Below are 21,428 nucleotides of genomic sequence, written 5' to 3'. Positions count from 1 at the left end.
GAGTCTGAAACGTTCCCCACAAGCCTGTGTTTCAGGCACTTGTCCCAGGAGGTGGTACTGTTTCAGGTGGGGTAGGGCGGGGCTTTGGATCCTGCCTGGCTACAGATAGGAGCTGGCACAAGTGGACCTCTACAAGTGAACTGGTTATACCTGGCTCCTCATTCCAATCATGCTCTCTGCTTCCTGGTCAGTGCTGATGTGAATGATCTCCATCACACATGCCATCTGTGGTAAATGGTGCTGCTCCATCGTGAGGGAACGAAACCCCCTGAACTCAGGAGCCGAAATGAAGCTTTTCTCCCTTCAATTATTTCTCTCCGGTAACAATGCGGCCGCCACAGTAAGCACGCCACCAGCACGGGTGTGACGTTTATTTTATTAAATGCTCATGTGGAAACATGTCAGCACTTAAACAGAAGGGATTTCCATCTCAGCAGGATAAAAATCTTCACTCTTATTAAATATTCAAACCTGTTTTGTCCAGTTGAAAGTTACAGAATAAAAGATGAGCTGCATATAAAGTGTATGTATACACATAAAAAGTCAAAGGAGTCACCTGGAGGACACATCTATCAACATGCCGAGGATGGTGCACGTTCCACACTGACGTTCCAGTGGGACAGATGATAAGGAGCAGCATCCAGCGACCGATCCAGATGTTGGTCTGGGAAGCAGAGGCTTCCTATGTCAGTTTTCTAAGCATTTCAAAGTCATCCTCGACATCCTCGACATCTGAATATTCCCTAATGAGATCCCACAGTGCCCTTAAAATACACAAGAAACATGTGCAATGGATTAGAAGAAACATAAACGTTGGGGAGAAAAGAACAAGTCCAAGTAACTGCAGGAGAGATTCAACCAAACAGACGAGGATGTGACTGAGCAACAACGTCTGTCTTTAGCAGTTTTGTTATCAGAGCTTTGGCCTTGAACACCATGGGCTTCTCTAGGGTTTTTGGGGGGGGACAGGGGAGGGGTACCTCCTAAAGCACCTTCTGGGCTAATGATACAGTGCAGATGACATGCCTTCTAGCCCATCCATTTGCCAGAGTGGAAAAGCAGATTCCCAGTGAGCTCTGGGCAACTGTACTATTGTTCGTGCTGATGTCCAGCACAACACAGGGAGCTGCAGAGAGTGATCCAGGCACTCATTCTTGCATATTCCTCTACCATGTGAGAGAGAGAGAAAGGAGATTCTGTTTTCTGCCCTTCCCTGCAACTGTGGGTGGTGTTTTGACCTAATGCTAGCCTGTGAGATATGTGAGGAAGTCCCTAGAAAATGCCACCTTACTACAGCAGGAGATACATACATATATATGTATGTATATACACAGATACATACATGCACATATATATGTATCTCCAGATGTAGAACCACACACACATACATATATTATAACATATATGTTACATATATATTTGTAGGTGTAGATTCATATGTGTATATGCATATGTACACATGTATATGTCACATGTAAATATGCCTCAGAGAAGAAGCTGTTAGCTATTATGTTTTACCTTGGACCATGGGCCTGATTCCTAAAACAGCCATGCTGGCGACTCACAAGGAAACCCACAGGCATAGAAAGTTAAGGAGACGGGATGATGCTGTGGGGTCCAAGCCACTAATGGCCCAGGATGGTCTCCATGCTGAGGAAAATGTGCCTTCCCAGATTTCAGCCAGCATGTTTTTCTATTGATCCATCTGCACAAAGTCATGAGATTTAAACTCAGTGCCAGCTTTCAGAGAAGCAACCACACAAAAGCAGCAGCACGGAACAGATTCTACAAATCAACTGATTCACTTTTCAGTTTGTATTGCCTTTGGTTTGGTGTGTAGGTGCGCACATGCACAGACACGCACATAGGGCATATGTGGAGGCAGAGGAGAGCTTGCAGGAGTCAGGTGTAAGGCAAGGGTCAAGTTCAGGTTCATGAGCCTTAGGAATGAGTGCCTTTATCTGCAGAGCCTCTCACCTGCCCCCATTTACTTCTTAAATTCAAAGTTTAGATGTGCGTAGGATTTTAAAAGTTCTTGTTATCATTAAAAGCCATGCAAGTTTAGGGAAGACTGCCACTCAAAGCCATGTGCTGTCCCCACACTCCTGGTTCCTGCCCCTGAGAATTCACCCCAATCCTTACCTTCTTCTAAGGAAACTATTCATATACTAGTAGAAGAAATTTACATGTTGGAGGTCTAGATCTTTAACTGGTCACCCGTCAAGACTAAGCATGCACTGTTAAAATCAGCACTCACGAAGGCACATACTTTAAAGAGTGGTCGAGCCTCATCTGCTTTCAAGTGGATGGTATTACTCCAATATCTTTCTAGCACACTATCTAGTATAGGGCCAGGAAGATCTGTCAGTGGGTAGAGCACACGTCACCCAAATGTAAGGACCCAGAACCCACAGAAATGACAGGTAGGCACAAAGGCAACCTGCCTGTATTCCCTGCCCTCAGAAGGTGGAGACAGGATGCTTGGGGCAAGCTGCCTGTGAGGCTAATCAAATCAGTCTTCTCTGGGTTCAAATGAGAGATTTCCCCAATCAATAAGGTGGAGAGTGAATGGGAAAGACTCCTTGTTAACCTGTGCCCTCTGCATGCACATCCACACTTGCACACATGTGCCCCTGGGGATGTAAAAGCGCAGACGTGCACATACACCACACACACGCGCATTTTAAAGCACAGTGCCCATGCTTACTGCCTTTCCTCCGCGCTGATCTTACTCCTTTGTAAGAGCTGCTTCATGTGGCTTTCAATAACCTGTAGCAAATAGAAAATCCATGATGTTGCTCAGGCACAGGAACAATAAGGTGCACAACTGATGACTCTAACACACTAACTACACCGTGCACAGCTCGGAGGCACACAGCCCAGGTGTGCAGAGCTATGACGAATGTGGCAATTGTCCGTGTCCTTATTGCTGGCTGCATTCACCATTATTCTGCATGGCAAGGTGTGTGTGTAAGTTAGAGAAGCGGTTATGATAGATGCAATCCCTCACCACAATACATTCATTTTCATTAATGCACTTGCTTATGAGAGACCGGTTCAGGGTTGAGGCCTGAACAGACAGACGTCCCTAGCATTGCAGAAAGCTATTTCTCAAGGAGAAAGTATGCGTTTTTTGTGTGACTGATGACACAGGCAGACAGATGTTTTGGGAAACACTTGTATAAACACAGGATTGCATATTTAAAAATACCTTACTTTTATTTTCTTCCTTAAGATTCTGTTTGCTGTTTCCAACTTTACGGCTTCGTTCTGAAAGCAAATAGTTTTAAAAATGAAACTTAAAAAGAAATAGTTGAGACTTTTTCTCTATGAAGTTCAAAAGGCATTATGAGACTGGTGTGGTTATACATTCAGGAGTGCTCAATACCACGTCATTTTAAAAATACATATTTACTCTGGTCAGGGAAGTGGGTAGGTTAACTGCAGATCTTCAACTCTCCCTCAGCTCCCCAAAATCTAACCCCCCAGTACAGTCCCCAGCTCCATAACAGACCACTTGCAGCAGCCCCCTCCCCCCAGCCCCATCTCAGTTGAACACACAGATGCTTCCTTACATACACACACACACACACACACACACACACACACACACACACACATCGCTTTATCCCAGCTCCCTGCTCCAGCAGGCACTCCCTGTGTGTGAGCTGGAGGCTCTATCAGATCACCTGTTGCAGCCTCCCCCTCCTCTCTGCCCTGTCCCCACCAAACCACACAGATCTTCTCTTCCAACCTTCCTCCCCACACATCCTGTTCCTCAGTCCCCAACCCTCCAGCTGAGTTGGAGAAGTCAGTAGGCCGGCTAAGCAGGTAGGTGAACTTCAAATCCTCACTCTTCCTCCATCTCTCATGCCCAGTCTCATCCCCCCAGCTCTGGAGCAGAGCTGTACCTGTTGTGGCCTCTCCTCATTTTCTTGCCCCATTCCCCGGGAACTAAGAAGATCCCGCCTTTCTCCCTCCCATGGACCCCTCAGTGCCACCCCTGCTAGTCTAGACCTATTCCTAAGTGTCAGCCCCCAATACCTTGAAAACACTTTTCACCCATGGCCACACATCTAGGATCCCAGAAGCATTCTCTACCAGGCAACACACAGCCACCAACACTCTCCTAAGGACGAGAGAGGGAAGCAGAAGTCAAAAAACAAAACACCTATCCAACAAAGACAAGACCACATGTCAACATCCAGAATTACAGTCTTCCCCAATCCAGATTATCTAGAGGCCAGCATAGAAACACAAACAACAGAAACACCCAGCACAGTGTGTCTCCACCAGAGCCCAACGTGCAGGCTCTCAGTATCACAACGCAGTCAGTTAGAGCACAAGACAACACCATAAAATAGCAGGGATGGAGGCAAGCAAGCACAGGGCCTGCATGTGTGAGTGGACACATGCCCCGAGTCCCTAACACAGAAGCTAGCTCCAATGGGAAACCATTGACAAAGGAAAATTAAACTTCCTTCAAGGGAGTCTCACCGGGAAAACAAACTAAAGGTAGGCTGCCTGTCCACCGGTAGATGGTCAACAGAAAACAAATTCAGTGGTATCTTTGGAGGTTCCTTGTCTCATAATGTCATGTCAGGGCTCTTTCTTTCTCCCTTTCTTTCCTTTCTTTCCTTTCCTTTCTTTCCTTTCCTTTCTTTCCTTGCCTTTCTTTCCTTTCTTCCTTTCCCTTTCCCTTCTTTCCCTTTCCCTTCTTTCCCTTCTTCCCCTTCTTTCCCTTCCCCTTCTTTCCCTGCCCTTTCCTTTTCCTTTCCTTCCTTCCCTTCCTTCCCTTCTTTCCTCCTTCTTTCTTTCTTTCTCTTTCATTCTTTCTTTTTTCTTTTTTCTGTTTTTCTTTTAACTTATTTTTCTTTCTTTCATCTTAATTTTTATTTTATCTTATATAAATACAGGTATAGATATAGATGATAGATAGATAGGTAGGTAGACAGACAGCGATAGAGATATATAATTTTTCTTCTTTCTTTTTAGCCTACAGGTCTGTCCTTTGTGTATGCATTCTGGCTTCCAGCTGAGTGTTCTTATGATCTCTGAGTGTGCAATGCATGGGTCTCTTTCTCTTCTGCCTTCTCTCAGACCTTTTTCTTCTCTTTGTTTGTTTCCTCCAGTTGTGATGTGTTAGATTTTGGTTTTTTCTTATTATATTTTATTTCATTATTACCCCATAGCAGTCTGTTTGTCTTTTTACACGAGACAGAAAGGAGGTGCATCTGGATAGGAGGGGACAGAGGAGCAGAGGGAGGGGAAACCACAATCAGGATGTATTTTCAATAAAAGGAAAAGATAAAATGGATATTTAAACCATTGAACAGAGGTGCAATAATAGGAAAGAGCCTTGAGTCAAACCCTGTAGATGCTGAATTACAGAGGGCTCCTTGGTTATCTGCTATCAGAGGCAAAGTAAAATATACATGTGGAAGCCAGGCCCTGGGACACACTCTTAACCCAGTACTTGGGAAGCCGAGATTCAGAGTTTACCATTTACCTTAGCTATAGAGTGACTTTTAGGTCACATGGGGTATATGGGTCCTATCTCAAAATGGCAGAGTGTTCAAATATATGCCACTTTATTCATTTTGCTTTATCAGGCTTTGCAGATTTTGCCTCTTATTCTTGGAAACTGGAGGTCTGTGACAAGCCTATGTTGAACACGTCCAGCAGTCCCGAAGAATCCCAGCATGTTGTAGCAATAGCTCTTCATTTGTGTTTAAAACAGCATGCCATCAAGCATATGATTTTCTGCCAAACAGTATAACCATAATTTACATGCACTGAGAAATGGCATAATTCTTAGAACCCACTCAATTATGGGATTTGCTTTACTGTGGTGTCTAGAAACCAGCCCACAGCGTTTACAAGTAATACATGGAGCAGCCGCCACAGCAGCAACTGAGCATTCAGCATGCTCTAGGTAAAGGTGTGGGGGCTGGAGAGATGGCTCAGCAGTTGAGTGCACTTCCTGTTCTTCTAGAGGCCCAGAGTTCCCAGAACCCATGGCAGGCAGCAGCACACAAACACCTATTTCAGCTCCAGGGAATGCAATACCCTCTTCAGGCCTGCCTTTGTAAGCACCAGTACACACGCACACGCACACACACACACACACACACACACACACCTCCAAAAAATAAATAAGTATAACCAAGAGAGTTGAAACAGTGAATCAGCGGAATAGTGGCCTAAAAAGAACCTACAGTCCCATCCGTGGTTTAGACCAACACTGTCCTTCCATGCATTTAGTAATTCTTGTTCTGTGTTAAAAACAAAAAACAACAACACAACAACAACAAAAACCAACCACAACCAAAAAACCCACAGCACCATTAAAATCCATGGGACTAGCAACAGGAAGTCCTATTTGGTCCCATTCCACGGGGCTCTGTGTCTCCCTGTTCCAAAGCTCTGACAGGGACACAGACCCCTGCCATTTCTGTTCTTCTTCCAGCCAGACCTCCATTGCTCTACGTAGCCACTTCAGCTTTTGAAGGGAGAGCATATTTTGGACTAAGCTTCATGAGATTGTAAGCAAGACAGACGTGAGTATTTAAGTAGGCGATCTGCATACCTCTATGCTTTTAAGGCCACTCTCTGCGATCTCTGCTACTCCCGAGTGCACCAGGGTTTCTTTGATGTGTTTCTCAAGCACTTTAATCTCATCCCATTTCTCAAAGATTTCACACCTCCTCTTCTCCACCTTTTCGACCAGAGTCAGTTCCTTCTCATCCTGTATTTTCCCACTAGCTAATTATGGAAAGAGTTTGGAGAGCAGTTACTCTGTATGTTTAGTGTTTCAGCTCTTGTTAAGAGTGGTATTTGTAATGTCAAACATTAAATACAACTATAGTGTAACTATGCATATATAATATATATCATATGTACAGCTATATGACATATAGCTTAGTGTCACTCAAACAGATTAATAAAAAGTATTTGTTCCAAAGAAACAGGGTATCCCTCTCTTGATGTATTCATATAATCTGTAAGTATCTGCGATGCCTAGTTTTGCAGAAACTGGGCTAGTGGAGAGGGCCAGTTGGGAATGACAACGAGAATCTTTTCCAGGTTTGCTTTCTAACAGTGCATACTTGCAAGAAACTTCATGAAAATGATGGGGTAGGGGGTGGGGGTCATCCTGGAGAGACCCTTGTGAACAACACATGGTTTGGTTCAGGTTTAAGGAGAATCTGCCAAAGATTGAGAAACTAGAGGCTGAAGTGTGAACGGGAATTAGGGAGGTGCATGGCATGGGGAGGAGGAGGAGTTGTATCAAGACACCCAAAGAAGATATGAGATGGGCAGCAGGCAGCACTGGAAAGCACTCACCTGCTTTTTCCTTAGCAGACTGCAGCAATAAGCTCTCAGCCTCCAGGTCATTCCTGAGTCTAAAAATCAATAGGAAAACAGAACCCTGCTTAGGCCTTGTTGACTCTGGCCATTTTATAGCATGAGGTGTGTGTTTATGCATGTATATTTGTATATGTGTGTGTATGTACATATGTATATATATATGTGTGTGTTTATATGTGTATGTTTGTATATACATGTGTGTATATATGTGTGTGTTTATGTGTGTATGTTTGTGTATATATGTATGTGTGTACATGTGTATATATACATGTGTGTGTCTGTGCATGTATATATGTGTTTATGTATGTATATATTTATATATAGAATGTGTATGTGTATATGTGTATGTGTTTATGTGTATGTGCATGTGCATATATGTTTGTATGTATGTGTATATGTGTATATGAATGTGAATGTATATATGTGTAGGTGTGTATGTGTATATGTGTTTATGTGTGTATATGTGTGTATATTTGTGTATGTGCATGTATATATGTGTGTATATGAGTGTGTATGTTTGTATGTGTATATGTATGTGTGTGTGTGTACACTTGTGTATTACATTGTGGATATACATATATACATATAACATCCCCTGGAGGGAAGAGGTTGATGCCAAGTATCTTCCTTAATCACTCTCCACCTTATACTTTGAGGCAGGGTCTCTCTCGTCTTCAGCTAGTCTTACTTGCCAGCCTCATCAGAGGAGTCTTCTGTTTCCACTTCACACATCTATTTACAAGGGAACCACCACACTCAATCTGCATTGGTATGGGTGCTGGGGATCTGCATTGTCATCCTTAGGCTTTCATAAAGCACATTCTCCCTACACAGACACTCTCCAGCCCCAGAACCACAGTCTTTTCACTTACTGAGACGTGCACACTGATTGCCAAACTTTCCAACACAAAATGCACTCTGAAGATAGCTATAAAGAGCCTAATCCAGTCCAGTTACCATTGCATACAAACCATTAAAAATCTCTAATTAAAAACAAATGGAGGGCTAACAAGATGGCTCAGTGGATAAAGATGCTTAACCACCCAAGTTTAATCCCTGGGCCCCACATGGTAAAGGGAGAAAACTGACACCCATGAACTGTCCTCTGACCTCCATACATACACTGTGGCATGTTCACACCTACACACATACACATAGAAAGAAAGGGGAGACAAGCAGAGAGAGGGGGAGGGAGGAAAGAAAAATGTAGGAGAGATGGCTTGGTGGCTGAAGTGCTTGCGGTGCAGCCGGGAGGACCTGAGTCTGATCCCCAGCATCCCCATGAAAAGCACACACCTGTAGTCCTCCCACTTGGAAGAGGAACAAGAGGATCCCAGGGGCTCACTGGTTGATTAATCAGTCTAGCCAACTCGTCAGCTCCAGGTTCAGTGAGAAACTGTCTCAAAAATAGGGTAGAAAGTGATATAAGACACCCAATATTTATTTTGTGCCTCCGTATAAGCAAGCACATTAACTTTCATCCGCACTCACATGTAAACACACACCTATAACATATATATAATCAAGCAAAAATAAATCCTTACAGTTTTCAGTCGGAGGCCAAGCACTAATCAAGGGACCCTGGAAGTGACGTGGGGGTGTGTGCTGCAGTCCCCTGTGACTTTGCAGGCATCCCAAAGAGAGAATTTACAGAATCAGAATTTAGTCTGCCATGTTCAACTACAAGTAAATTACAAGAAATATAGAAAGAAGAGGAGCAATTGATCCCCAGAAGGCTCTCTGCATTTTTGCTCAGTGTCAAAGCCAGTGGAAGGGTATATCCTATGCGTCCTGTATTTCAGAAGGATTCTGGCAGGTGCTGCATGTACCCTGGGGATTGTTCTGTTCTGTCTGAAGATGACACCACAGATGGCTTAAAGCTACACACCTACATGGTGGGTAATGGTTTAATACTTTCTCATGTTCTAGACTGAGGTCTCAAGGGATAGAATAGAGGCCACAGCATGTAAACTCAGAGGATGTAGTCTTCTGAGATCTTTCGCATGGCCTACTCTTACACATTATGTATTCTTTGTTCTGTTGTTCTGTATTTCTTCTTTCCAAACTTTAGCTCTACGCGAGTTGGATTTTATTTGCCTATCTGCCATGTCGACCAACTTTCGCTCTCCTCTCAGTTCCAGCCCCCTGGCTGTTTTGCTGTCTTGGCCCACTATCTATGCCTTGTATTCTCACCCAAAACAATTCCTGCATGTCATGATGAAGTTTCCATCTACCGTCTCTACTTTTACTCTGTCAGCTACCTCCTTAGTTAGCTGTGCCATGTTTTATTTGGTTGTTGTTTTTGTTGTCGTCATCCTTTCATTTCTGTGCTTAGCTTTTACCCTTCTGCCTTGTGGTTGTTTTCATGTCCTCTGAGAACATCTAGTTGATCCCTTTTTCCTTGAAATTGCAATAACACGACCAGATCATCATCACCGTCACCATCATCATCATCCTACCCCACCACTACCATCATTACTTTCATTACCATCACCATTATCATCACCTTCGTGACTACCATCATCATCACCATCCTCATCATGAACATCCTCATCATGAACATCATCATCACCATCATGGCTACACTCCTCTTCCTCCTCCTCATCACCACCACTATCACCATCATTCTCATGACTACCAACATCACTACACACCTCATCACCTTCCTCTTCCTCCTCATCACCACCACCACCACCATCATTATCATCACCTTCATGACTACCATCATCATCACCATCCTCATCATGAACATCATCATCACCATCATGGCTACACTCCTCTTCCTCCTCCTCATCACCACCACCATCACCACCACCATCATTCTCATGACTACCAACATCACTACACACCTCATCACCTTCCTCTTCCTCCTCATAACCACCACCACCACCACTATCACTCTCCCCTTCCTCCTCCTCCTCTTCCTCACCACCACCATAATCATTGCCGCCATCATGGCCAAGACTCTATACTCCATCCATCAGATGCACTGTGCTCCTGTACTTGGAGTGGATACTGTGGATACTGCTTGTCGCAGAGTTTTAAGGTTGTGTTGTGTATGAACAGAAACTTTACCAGAATCACACGGCTGGTGCCTTACTTGTCATTGTGCTCCAAGGCTGCCAGGGAAGCCTGCTGGAGCTTCCTCAGGTGCTCCTTGGCTTGGTCAATGTCACAGCTGCGCCTGGGGCTGTTCTCCAACCCCCTGACTTCAGCCAAGAGCCGCTACCAGGAACAAAGCACACAAAGGATAAGATGGTCAGGTAGGACGCTCTGGCCTGGATGTTATTTGCGAATGGCCCAGGGGTCCTAGGGTAAAGTGTGAATTCCAACTAAATTTGGGCATTGGAAGGGCTGGAGGGAAGGGGAAAATATTGGCAAAGTTCTAAGTAAAATAATTTTCACAATAGCTTCTGACTTGCATTTTCCTGAAAATTCGTAAGAGTGGCAGGGGTTTCACGGTTTCTTTGTAGAGTTGGGTTGAGGAAATACATTGAACTAAGGGCTGTGTACATCATTATTAATTATTTCAAATGTGTGAGAGAAGATCTTAATCACCAATCTTTATGTGGACATAAAGACATACAGGACTCATACTGGATAATACCAGCTCAGGTAGGTGGCCTCTGCCTCATTAGGTGATCCTCGGGGGCTTCAGAATAGAAAGAAGACATCTGGATGCCTGCCAGCTCCTTCATTTTGATGCTTGATTGAGATGTGGGGATGAGTTTTCCTTTTCTGTTCCAACAGAGTAAGGAGCACTAAGTCTGAGACTACAGGCACTGTTCAGTCCTCAGAGACAGGGGCTACTTTTACTATTTAATCTATCTATCATCTATCTATCTATCTATCTATCTATCTATCTATCTATCTATCTATCTATCAGTCCATCCATACATCTATCTATCTACTATTTATTTATCTATTTAATCTTTATGTGCATGGATATTTTGCCTGCATATATGTCAGTGCACCACATGCATGCAAAGTGTCTGTGAATGTCAGAAAAGAGAATCGGATCCCCCTTGAACTGGCATTACGGGTGGTTGTGAGCCATCTATGAAGATGCTGGGAACTGAAACTGAGTTCTCTGCAAGAACAGCCAGTGCTTTTAATCTCTGAGCTACCTCTCCAGGCTTATTACCATATAGCATGAAAAGTCTCAGAACAGAAGATGCAATGCCCATGTGTTTTTGTTAATTAAAATTCAATTTAGAACTGATTTTGTACGCTATGGTTTGGGGGCTGTTGTTGGTTTGTATTTGTTTTGTTGTTGTTTTGAGGTTTATTTGTTTGTTTTGTCACATAAGGTAAGAAACCATATTTTCCACTCAGGAGATAGTTACTAATCAGCTTCTCCGAGCTCTCTGTCATGCCCATGTGACATTCCCTACTAGAACATTGCATGTTGACCCATTGACCCATTGACCCATTGACCCACTGACCCACTGACCCACTTTCCTACTAAGACTGTTGGGAAAGCTGTCATCAGTTATATGAGGAGCCAGAGATCTGTCCTGTGACTCTGGGGTACCTGCTCTCACTATCTACCCAGTCTAAGTGACAACAGGATGCTGGTGTTTGGTATAGGCCAGATCCTCACCTGGAGAACTCTATATAAGAATCATGCATTAAACAAAGAAACACCAGTCACTGTGCCTGACAGAAAACCAATGGGGCTTCCTGGGTTGAGAGTCTCCTGAGACACAAACCTCTTGGTGTCCTTCCTGATGGTTATTACCTGATACTGTGCTGTGGGCTGTGAGTCCAGGAGAGCTGCCATGTAGAGTTCATATTCATCCTGGGCAAACACAGACACATAAAAACACAACGTCGCCAGGCTCGTGTATAGGAGTGGATTCACGAATGGAGATACGAGCAGCCATGTGTGCATGCAGGGGCCAGAGGTTGACATCACATGTCTTCCTCTGTCACTCCTCACCCTATGTCTGCTCATAGACTGGCTAGACTTGCTGGCCAGCAAGCCGGCCTCCTCCTGTGTCTCTGCCTTGTTCCAGAAACACCCTGCTTCTATGCGGGAGCTAGAGGTTAAGAGTCAGAGCCTTCTGTTTACTCTCTGAGCACTTTATGCAGTAAGCCACCTCCCCAGGCCCAAGGGTGATTTTTTTTTCTACAGGAATAAATCGCATAGGCATTAAGGATGTCTGTTAACTTCAGACGTCCTTACTATAACCCTGTGTATAAACTGTTTCTGCTATGTGCTCAGGCACACATGCACACAGACCTATAAAACTGAATTGTCATTGAACGACTACCAGCTATGGAATCAGTTCAAGTTCCTGTCGTAAAAAACCTCAACATGCATCCAACATATCCTCTGCCATGTGTAGTTCTGAGACCTGCTGGAGGTGAGGTGGCCAGGGTCCTGGGAGCTAGGCAGCGCATGGCCCTCACTCATTACCTATCTCTTGTCATTAGGAAAATCAGACCACAGCACAGGCTTTGTGGTGGTTTACCTGAATTATACCCCACAGGCTCATGTGTGTCACAGGCTCATGTGTGTCACAGGCTCATGTGTGTCACAGGCTCATGTGTGTCACAGGCTCATGTGTGTCACAGGCTCATGTGTGTCACAGGCTCATGTGTGTCACAGGCTCATGTGTGTCACAGGCTCATGTGTGTCACAGGCTCATGTGTGTCACAGGCTCATGTGTGTCACAGGCTCATGTGTGTCACAGGCTCATGTGTGTCACAGGCTCATGTGTGTCACAGGCTCATGTGTGTCACAGGCTCATGTGTGTCACAGGCTCATGTGTGTGAACACTTGGTACTTTGGGGGAAAGTTATGATAATGTCTTGTGGGAGGAAGTGAGCCGCTAAAGGCAGGCCTTGAGTATGTATATAGCCTGGCCCTACTTCCTGTTATTGCTTCTCTTCCTGTGCATGGATGATACTCTGATCAACCAGCTTCCTGCTTCCGCTGCCTGTTGCTATGGCTCCCGCCATGATGGACTTTATCCTTCCGGAACCATAAGCTAAAATAAACTCTTGTATCCATATCTTGCTTTTAGTTTGGGTGTCTTATCACAGCAACAGACAGTTAACTAGTACAGGCCTTGAACAATTTAACTTTCAAAGTGAATTCCACACAGCTACTCCCATCACAAAATCATAACAAACTTAAAAGCCCAAAAAGATCCACATATATATATATAAGTGCCTAGCTCTGAAAACTAGCTTATGTGCCATGTTGTTCTGAACTCATAATTGGGAAGCTCTGGTGGGAAATCATAGGGGCCAAGCAGCAAGATCACTCCATACTTGCTTCACATGGCACATGACTGACAAGACGGTGAGTGGATCCCCATGAGTCTCTTTGACTGATGCCTTTCTCTGTGGAACAGGAACTGTAATTTCTATGAGACATGAGATCCTTATGTGTACAAGCTGGTGTGTGTGTGTGTGTGTGTGTGTGTGTGTGAGTGTGTGTGTGTACATGCGCGCGTGCACGTGCACAGCTTCAGGCTTCTCATGGATAGTTCTCAACCCTCCTGTGGAAAACGTGTGCAATTACCTTAACCTCTTTCAGGAGATCCCCGAAGATCAAAGAGCTGTTGCAAATATCCTCAAAGATTTTCCCGAAGACCTGCAACCTGTTGAACTGCTGAGGGTTGCAGGTGCATATCTTCTGGAGCTCCTAGAGGGAAGATGGCGAGTGAGTTCCTGAAGCGGTCCGGATCCTCATGCTTCTCTCAGAGCAGTCTGTCCTGAGAAATCAGTCAGCAAAGGCCACACAAGCACTGGGCTCTGCAGTGAGGCTGGCAAATCTGAGAGCCTCTGATTCCCTTCCACGGCGGCTAAGAGCCAGGTCACTGTGTGTGTTTGCTTAGGTCCCATTTGTCTCATCCACCCCTGCTTTCTGCACTCAGAGACTCATCCTCTGCCCCTCACCCCCTCACACACACACACACACACACACACACCACATTGTCCTGACACACACCCTCAAGACCCTTCTCTTTCCCACAGTATACTTAGTCCAAAGCCTGGGCTCTAGCTTGCTGACACATACATGGCTCTTTCCTCTCCTCTACTGAATTCTTCCCAAAGTGTGCTGCCCAAGTAAGCAAGATTCCCTCTCAGTCTACAGTCACATCACACATCACAGCCTCCACCAGCATACCCCATCATTTCTAACCCAATAGCCCCTGTGTCATCACTGGCCCAGACTCTTCTCTCCCATCTTTTGATAAGGGGGATGACGTTCTCCTGGAGACCAGACACAGTATTTCCATAGCTGCTGGTCATGAATTCACCGCCAGTTTACCCCTGTCAAACGTCACCTTACTGACCATGCTGGGTGTTAGAGGCACCAGCAGCTTTGCTGCATTCTGCCTGGACACCTCACTGAGGTACTTCAGGATAAGTTGGGGCCCACGAGGGTCTTTGAGCTTCAGCCCCATGTTGACAGCATTGCCAAGTCCCCTACCCCCCCCCACACACACACACACACTTACCTCCTTCAGTCTGTTCTCATGGGCCACGGCCACCTTGCTCCCCGTGAAGTCATACTTCAGGATATCTTCCTTTGCCAGCACTTCTCTTTGGAAACTCAGGAACTTCTTGTAGCTGTCAGCTTTTGTTATACCAGCTAGGTAGGAACTGATGTAACGGTACACATCCCTGCCTGGGGCAGACCTGGAGCACTGGCGGCTGGATACCACCTCTGGGTATCTGAGCACTTTCATCTCAGGCAGCCTGAGTTCTTCCTTCGTGTGTGTTTCCCGAGAAAACGGAAGTCTCTCCTCCAGTTCCTTCTCCTCCTCCTGCAGAGACTCGGAGGTACCATCTTTGAGAGCACGGGAGGCCTGTATGCGTGGGTTCAGGTACCTGAACAGTGGCGTGTTGTGTGTGTCATCGGGATGCAGGGCTGTGCTCACTGTAAAGTGAACCCAAGCATCCTTCATCTCTGATACTTCTTTGTTTCTGGAGACCGGGGGGATGGTGGGTGTAGAGTGGGTGGGTTTCTCCCATGTCCTGTTCGAATTGCGCCAGTGCTGGAAAATGGTCTCAGGTGGCTTGTAGAGCTTCCTGGGGTTCAGGTGTCCTGAAGTGTACACATAGATGTCCTTCCTGTGAACCTCCTCGAGTCGGGACAGGAGTTTCCTTAAGTTGCATAGAGTCTTAACACCCGGTGTCTCACAGTGCTTCCACTTTAGGTAAACTGCTCAAGAGAGAAAAAAACACAACGGTGAGGCCTCTTCTGCATCCATGAAAAGGCAACCCTGCTGCATGTCTGTCATAGAAAAGAGAGGTCTTCAAAGAGGATAAGGAAATAGCACCCAGCACCGTCTTTATAAGTCCAAAACACCTGTGGCCACCTCAGGTGTAGCTGAGTATAAAGAGCACAGGGGGGCACCTCAGGTACTAATGGGCATAAAACTCATTGCCCTTCGAGACCAGTGTGCTGGATAATCTTAATTGTCAACAGGATTCAACGTTCAATCGCCTGTAAAGGGACTCTCAGGCAGGGATGGTCCAGGTCAGGTTAGCCTTAAGTGGATATCTGTCTTGGGTTGTTTCTATGCACCCTGAGGTATCATTTTCTGCCACAAGTGCAGAGAGTCCACAGATATCTACATCAGAGGATAACTTCTGAGAGAATCCTGGGGGGATAAACAAATGTCACCCCCTCTGCAAGGGGCCCCTCTTGTCCCCACAGCCACCGAGACTCGGGCTCCAGGTGGTAGGCCAGGCTCGCCTGAGTCTCCGTAGGAGCAGCTTAAATCTAAGTTCACAGAACTTCCCTACAGCCATCATTTGTCACAGCCAGAAGCCCTCAGGGTGAACCCATCTGTAAGTAGCTACACCGCCATCTAGAGGAGGGATGCTTGGATGCTTATGAGACTCTTCCAGGTCTAGCCTTAATGTGGCAAAGCTTGTTGCCAAGCCCAGCTCATCACCAGCTAGCTGTTGGACTCCTCTTGTTGTATGGACACCTGAGTCCAAGGAGGCAGAATGAATGGGGACTTTCAGAACCTATTCTAGATGCAGTTCCACACACGTGCCCAGTCCTGGTCTTCAAACATCATCTGGAGAGTCAGGACACATCTTAGAAGGAATGGAAGGCCAACAGAACTTCCTGCTGTTTCATGGTAGCCACAGAGTGTGCCGGCCAGGTTTACAGAGCTCCAAGCTCCAAGTACTCTGTTCTGGCATTGCAGGACCAGAATGCAGGATTGGAAGCCTCACGGAATCTCTCTCAGATTTGTTCTCCTTGTCAGAATCCACTTCCTGCTGCAGCAGGGCAGAGCTTCCCCCAGTACCCATGTGGCTGGCCAGGTAGCTCTCCCCTCTAGAAATCATTCATTTTCTCTGATGTGGAGCCCTTCGTCTCTGAGTGAATAATAGATTTCCACCCTTTGTTTTTAGTCAGCGGGTTCCTATGATGCTACACTGTCTTGGGGCCATGGGACACAGACATCACCAAAGCCCCTCCCTTCTTGTCTTCATCCCTGGAAATGATGCCTGGGGTCACACTGGGCAACAAACATGCTCTGGCCATCTCATGACTTTGTCCCTTTAGGGATGTGGTCAAACCCAGCTCCCAGCCACCCCAGCACAGTCCTAGGTGAAAAAGAGCCATACTCTGTCCTACGTGGGTGACCATGGCTGGGTGGTGAAACAAATACTTCTGGGAATAGGATTGTTAAGACTTCCCCCACTGATCAGCTTAGTACTTCAAAGAAGTGCCCTTATCAATTGATAAAATATTGTGACTTTTATCAAAGCTGATAGTCCTGCATTTCATCCAAAACATGAGAAGGAAAAAAATGTGTGTCACCAAATGAGGAAAGGTACACCCTGTATCAGAGCGGTCCTTCTGTTAGTTTATGTCCAGAAAACACTCAAAGCCATCAGTCCAGTGAGGCTTTTCTAATTAGCACAGCTGTTCTCAACCTGGGATCAGGTGACCCCACACAGAATCAGGAGCAGGGGCCAAAGAACGCATGCGCACCAGTGCCCCATTCAGCTCTCTTTCCCTTCACCCAGGGCCCCGCCCAGGAAACAGATTGGGTCTTCCCACCTGTCTTAGTCTGGGTTTCTATTCCTACACAAACATCATGACCAAGAAAACAAGTTGGGGAGGAATGGGTTTATTTGGCTTATACTTCCATACTGCTGTTCATCACCAAAGGAAGTCAGGACTGGAACTCAAGCAGGTCAGAAAGCAGGAGCTGATACAGAAGCCATGGAGGGATGTTCCTTACTGGCTGGCTTCCCCTGGCTTGCTCAGCCTGCTCTCTTATAGAACCAAGACTACCAGCCCAGAGAAGGTCCCACCCACAAGGGGCCTTTCCCACTTGATCACTAATTGAGAAAATGCCTTACAGTTAGATCTCATGGAGGCATTTCCTCAACTGAAGCTCCTTTCTCTGTGATAACTCCAGCTGTGTCAAGTTGACACAAAAATAGCCAGTACAATTGACCCCTTGTCAACTTGACACACAAACACATCACTAGTAAGCCTCAAACCTTACATTCTTATTCACCCCAAGGTCTAAATAACTTTAAAAGTCCCACAGTCTTTACATATTCTTAAAATTTCAATCTCTTTAAAATATCCATCTCTTTTAAAATCCAAAGTCTTTTTACAATTAAAAGTCTCTGTGGGCTCCACTAAAATAGTTTCTTCCATCAAGAGGGAAAATATCAGGGCACAGTCACAATCAAAAGCAAAAATCAATCTCCAACCATCCAATGTCTGGGATCCAACTCACGATCTTCTGGGCTCCTCCAAGGGCTTGGGTCACTTCTCCAGCCATGCCCTTTGTAGCACACACGTCGTCCTCTAGGCCCCAGATGCCTGTACTCCACTGCTGCTGCTGCTCTTGGTGGTCATCTCATGGTACTGGCATCTCCAAAACACTGCATGACCCCTTCAGTCCTGGGCCGTCAATTGCAACTGAGGCTGCACCTTCACCAATGGCCTTCCATGGCCTCTCACAGTGCTGAGCCTCAGCTGCTCTGCGTGACCTCTTCATGCCTTCAAAACCAGTACCACCTGGGTGATCCTTACACATTACCAAGTCCCCCTGCAGCAGGAGTACAACCTTGGCTATCTCTGGAACACAGCCTCTTTGTGCTTTCAGAAAACACTTCCCAGAAGATGTCACCTCAACGATGTTGGTCTCTTCTTAATCACCGCTAATTTCTTAGCTCCAGCTAACCAGCATCAATAGTCCCAGTAATGCAAAGTTTTTGCTTTAGTAGTTCTGGTATCTTGTTAACCACAGCTGATTCTTCAGCCCCAACTAACCAGAACTACAGAATCTTCACAATCAAAACAGCAATGGCCCTGAAAAGAGTCTTTAATTTTCCCTCTGAAATTTCACAAGCCAGGCCTTCATCTTCTGCACTGTTCTCAACATTATCTTCCAAGCTCCTACACAACATCTGACAGAGCTCTTAACACCGAATGGATCTTCTAGCCCAAAGTTCCAAAGTCCTTCCACAGTCCTCCCCAAAACATGGTCAGGTTGTCACAGGAATACCCCACTATGCTGGTACCAATTTGTCTTAGTCAGGGTTTCTATTCCTGCACAAACATCATGACCAAGAAAACAAATTGGGGAAGAAAGGGTTTATTCAGCTTACAATTTCATACTGCTGTTCATCACCAAAGGAAGTCAGGACTGGAACTCAAGCAGGTCAGAAAGCAGGAGCTGATGCAGAGGCCATGGAGGGATGTTCTTTACTGGCTTGCTTCCCCTGGCTTACTCAGCCTGCTCTCTTACAGAACCAAGACTACCAGCCCAGAGATGGCACCACCCACAAGGGGCCTTTCCCCCTTGATCACTAATTGACAAAATGCCTACAGCTGGATCTCATGGAGGCATTTCCCCAACTGCAGCTCCTTTCTCTGTGATAACTCCAGCTGTGTCAAGTTGACACAAAACTAGCCAGTATACCACCTCAGCCCATTTAAGAAAACTCTCAGGGCATGGCCACAGGGCAACCTCATCTAGACAATTTCTTTTCAGAGTTCCTTTCTGAATTTATTTTGTGTCAGGTTGATAATCAAAATTAACTCTCTCCTTGGTGTCTGTGTTGTAGGGTTTTATAAGGGAGATACCTCTCTCCAAGGTACTGACCAACACACACATGCACACCATACATGCAAAAACTAGACCAGCCTCAGAAGGGTCCTAAAAATCCAGGCTTCAGGAAGCTCTACAGATGCTGTTCTCCAATGTACCTCAGCAGACATGAGCCATATGCTTACTCTAATGACAAGAGACCATGTCTCCCAGCAGATGTCCTGCCAATGGCCTGGCTCTGACCCTTGTGGGTGTTGAGTGTCCAGCAGGCAGGCTGACCTGGCTAAGCACAACTGAAGCTGTTACCAGTTAGCCTCATCACTCTCAAGGGACATCTGCAGTGGAGCCAGCATCCCCTCAATGTCAATGACCTCCCCATCATTGGGTGTGGTGGGGATGGATGCGGACATGGGGGTTGGCTGTGCACTGGGACAGTAGATTTGCAACCTGTTGCTCTAGCAACATTCCCTGAGTGAACTCTGCCTCTCCATACTGGTGGCGTCACTTAGAACTAGACTGTTAGGTTGTTAGATTTATTACATGTGAGTTGTTCCCTACTTTTATTATGTGTGGACAACCATCTATGTATTCGAAACAGACACCTGCTTGCCTGCCTGCCTCTCGGACGTGTAAGTCACATGCCAAGAGAGTGGTGTGGTACAGGAAGTTTCGCAAAACTCTCAGCTTCAAAGCAAAAAGCACTGAACAAGTATGGTGAGCCCCTCCATCCCTTTCCCAGCAAGGTACTTACCAACACACACACGCACTCCATATGCCTTTACACACATCCTATAACACACATACCAACGTGATAGTTACTTTTGATTATCAGTCTGACACAAAATAGAATCCAGGAAGGAGCTCTCAAAAGAAATTGTCTAGATGAAGTTGTCCTGTGGCCATGACCTGAGGGGTTTTCTTAAATGGGCTGAGGTGGGAAGACCCACTCTGTTTCCTGGCGGGGTCCTGGAGCTGAGTGGAGAAGTGGTGCACATGTGTTCTTTGCTCTCTGTTGAGGACAGAAGTAGCCAGCTTCCTTAAGCTTCTGAAGGGTCTGAGTCACTGGGCCCAAGCAAACCCTCCTGATCCAGGAGCTGACTTCCTGCCACCAGAAAGGTTTTTACTTTCAAAACCACTTCTGAGAAACCAGCTTTCCTGGACAAACATCAACCGGGCCAAAACCCACAAAAATAGAGGCAGACCACTTACAATCAGGTTCCAGATCCTCAGCCATTGCCCCTCTGGTCTGCTCGCTGCCAACGGAAGCTGCAGTTGCCATGGAAACAGTAAATATTCCTAGCCCCTCCCCCTCAGTGTAACTCTGGGGCCCGACCACAGGGTGGCAGAATAACAGATTAGCCAGGAGTCTGCCACCTTCCCCAGCCAGGTCTGGGAGCCCTGGAGCTCACTGGCTTTACTTTGCAAAACAAAACTAGGCAAGATTCATTACAGAGCATGGGACAAAAGATAACTGGTGTCCCCAGTGAATGTGCCCCCGCTCCAGTCCTTGGTTCTAGACCTAAGAACCAGAGCACACCGGATGCTAATGAAGAGGGCTGAGGTGTTTCTGGACACACGATAGGGTCACCAACTCAGATCCTCGAGTTCAGACAGAAAGGGAGAACTCTGGTTTGCACAAGGCATGCGCTAGTAAAAGCGGCACCTCCCCTACTTCTGGAAAATGTTAATCTTTTCCCCCCTACGGCCGAAAAAAAAATTCTTCCAAATCATGGCTTATATCAACGTAATCATTCTATCCCTTAGGTGACAAAAATCAGAATGTCAAGGGTCAAATATGTGTCAATCCTTAAGAATATAGTAAAACCCATACTCCCTCCTATTGTTTAGTCGTCTATCAAAGTGATTGAAGGAGAAGTATATTCAATTATTATCGCTGCAACCCACTGACCTGTCAAAACTAAGGTGGATTTTTGTGGAAGCAAATCCCTGGCTCACTGCCCATGTTGTCCCCACGTGGGGGAGGGGGTGGCTCCT

The 21,428-nt window shown here is 45.9% G+C and overlaps 1 protein-coding gene across 2 annotated transcripts; it reads right to left on the bottom strand.

Annotated features, from left to right (window-relative positions):
* Positions 1–564: 564 nt before the first annotated feature.
* Positions 565–20,683, bottom strand: CUNH6orf118 (chromosome unknown C6orf118 homolog). Of its 2 annotated transcripts, XM_085832740.1 has the most exons (11): positions 20,643–20,683; positions 14,850–15,556; positions 13,907–14,029; positions 12,113–12,172; positions 10,472–10,596; positions 7,348–7,406; positions 6,590–6,765; positions 3,217–3,270; positions 2,708–2,769; positions 1,519–1,705; positions 657–764 (listed from the first exon to the last, which is right to left on the bottom strand). In XM_085832740.1, the coding sequence occupies exons 1-10, from the start codon at positions 20,665–20,667 to the stop codon at positions 1,540–1,542; spliced, it is 1,557 nt and encodes a 518-aa protein (XP_085688866.1). In that variant the 5' UTR covers positions 20,668–20,683; the 3' UTR covers positions 657–764; positions 1,519–1,539. The 2 variants fall into 2 exon arrangements, with proteins under 2 accessions (XP_021004940.1, XP_085688866.1); XM_021149281.2 differs by lacking the exon at positions 1,519–1,705 and having other exon boundaries at positions 565–764.
* Positions 20,684–21,428: the final 745 nt, after the last annotated feature.

This window comes from Mus caroli, unplaced genomic scaffold (assembly GCF_978045245.1).
Source record: "Mus caroli unplaced genomic scaffold, Mus_caroli_1 scaffold_18, whole genome shotgun sequence".
Classification (NCBI taxonomy): domain Eukaryota; kingdom Metazoa; phylum Chordata; class Mammalia; order Rodentia; family Muridae; genus Mus; species Mus caroli.
The sequence above is the reverse complement of the archived record's forward strand: the minus strand, read 5'-3'. Positions and strand labels throughout refer to the sequence as shown.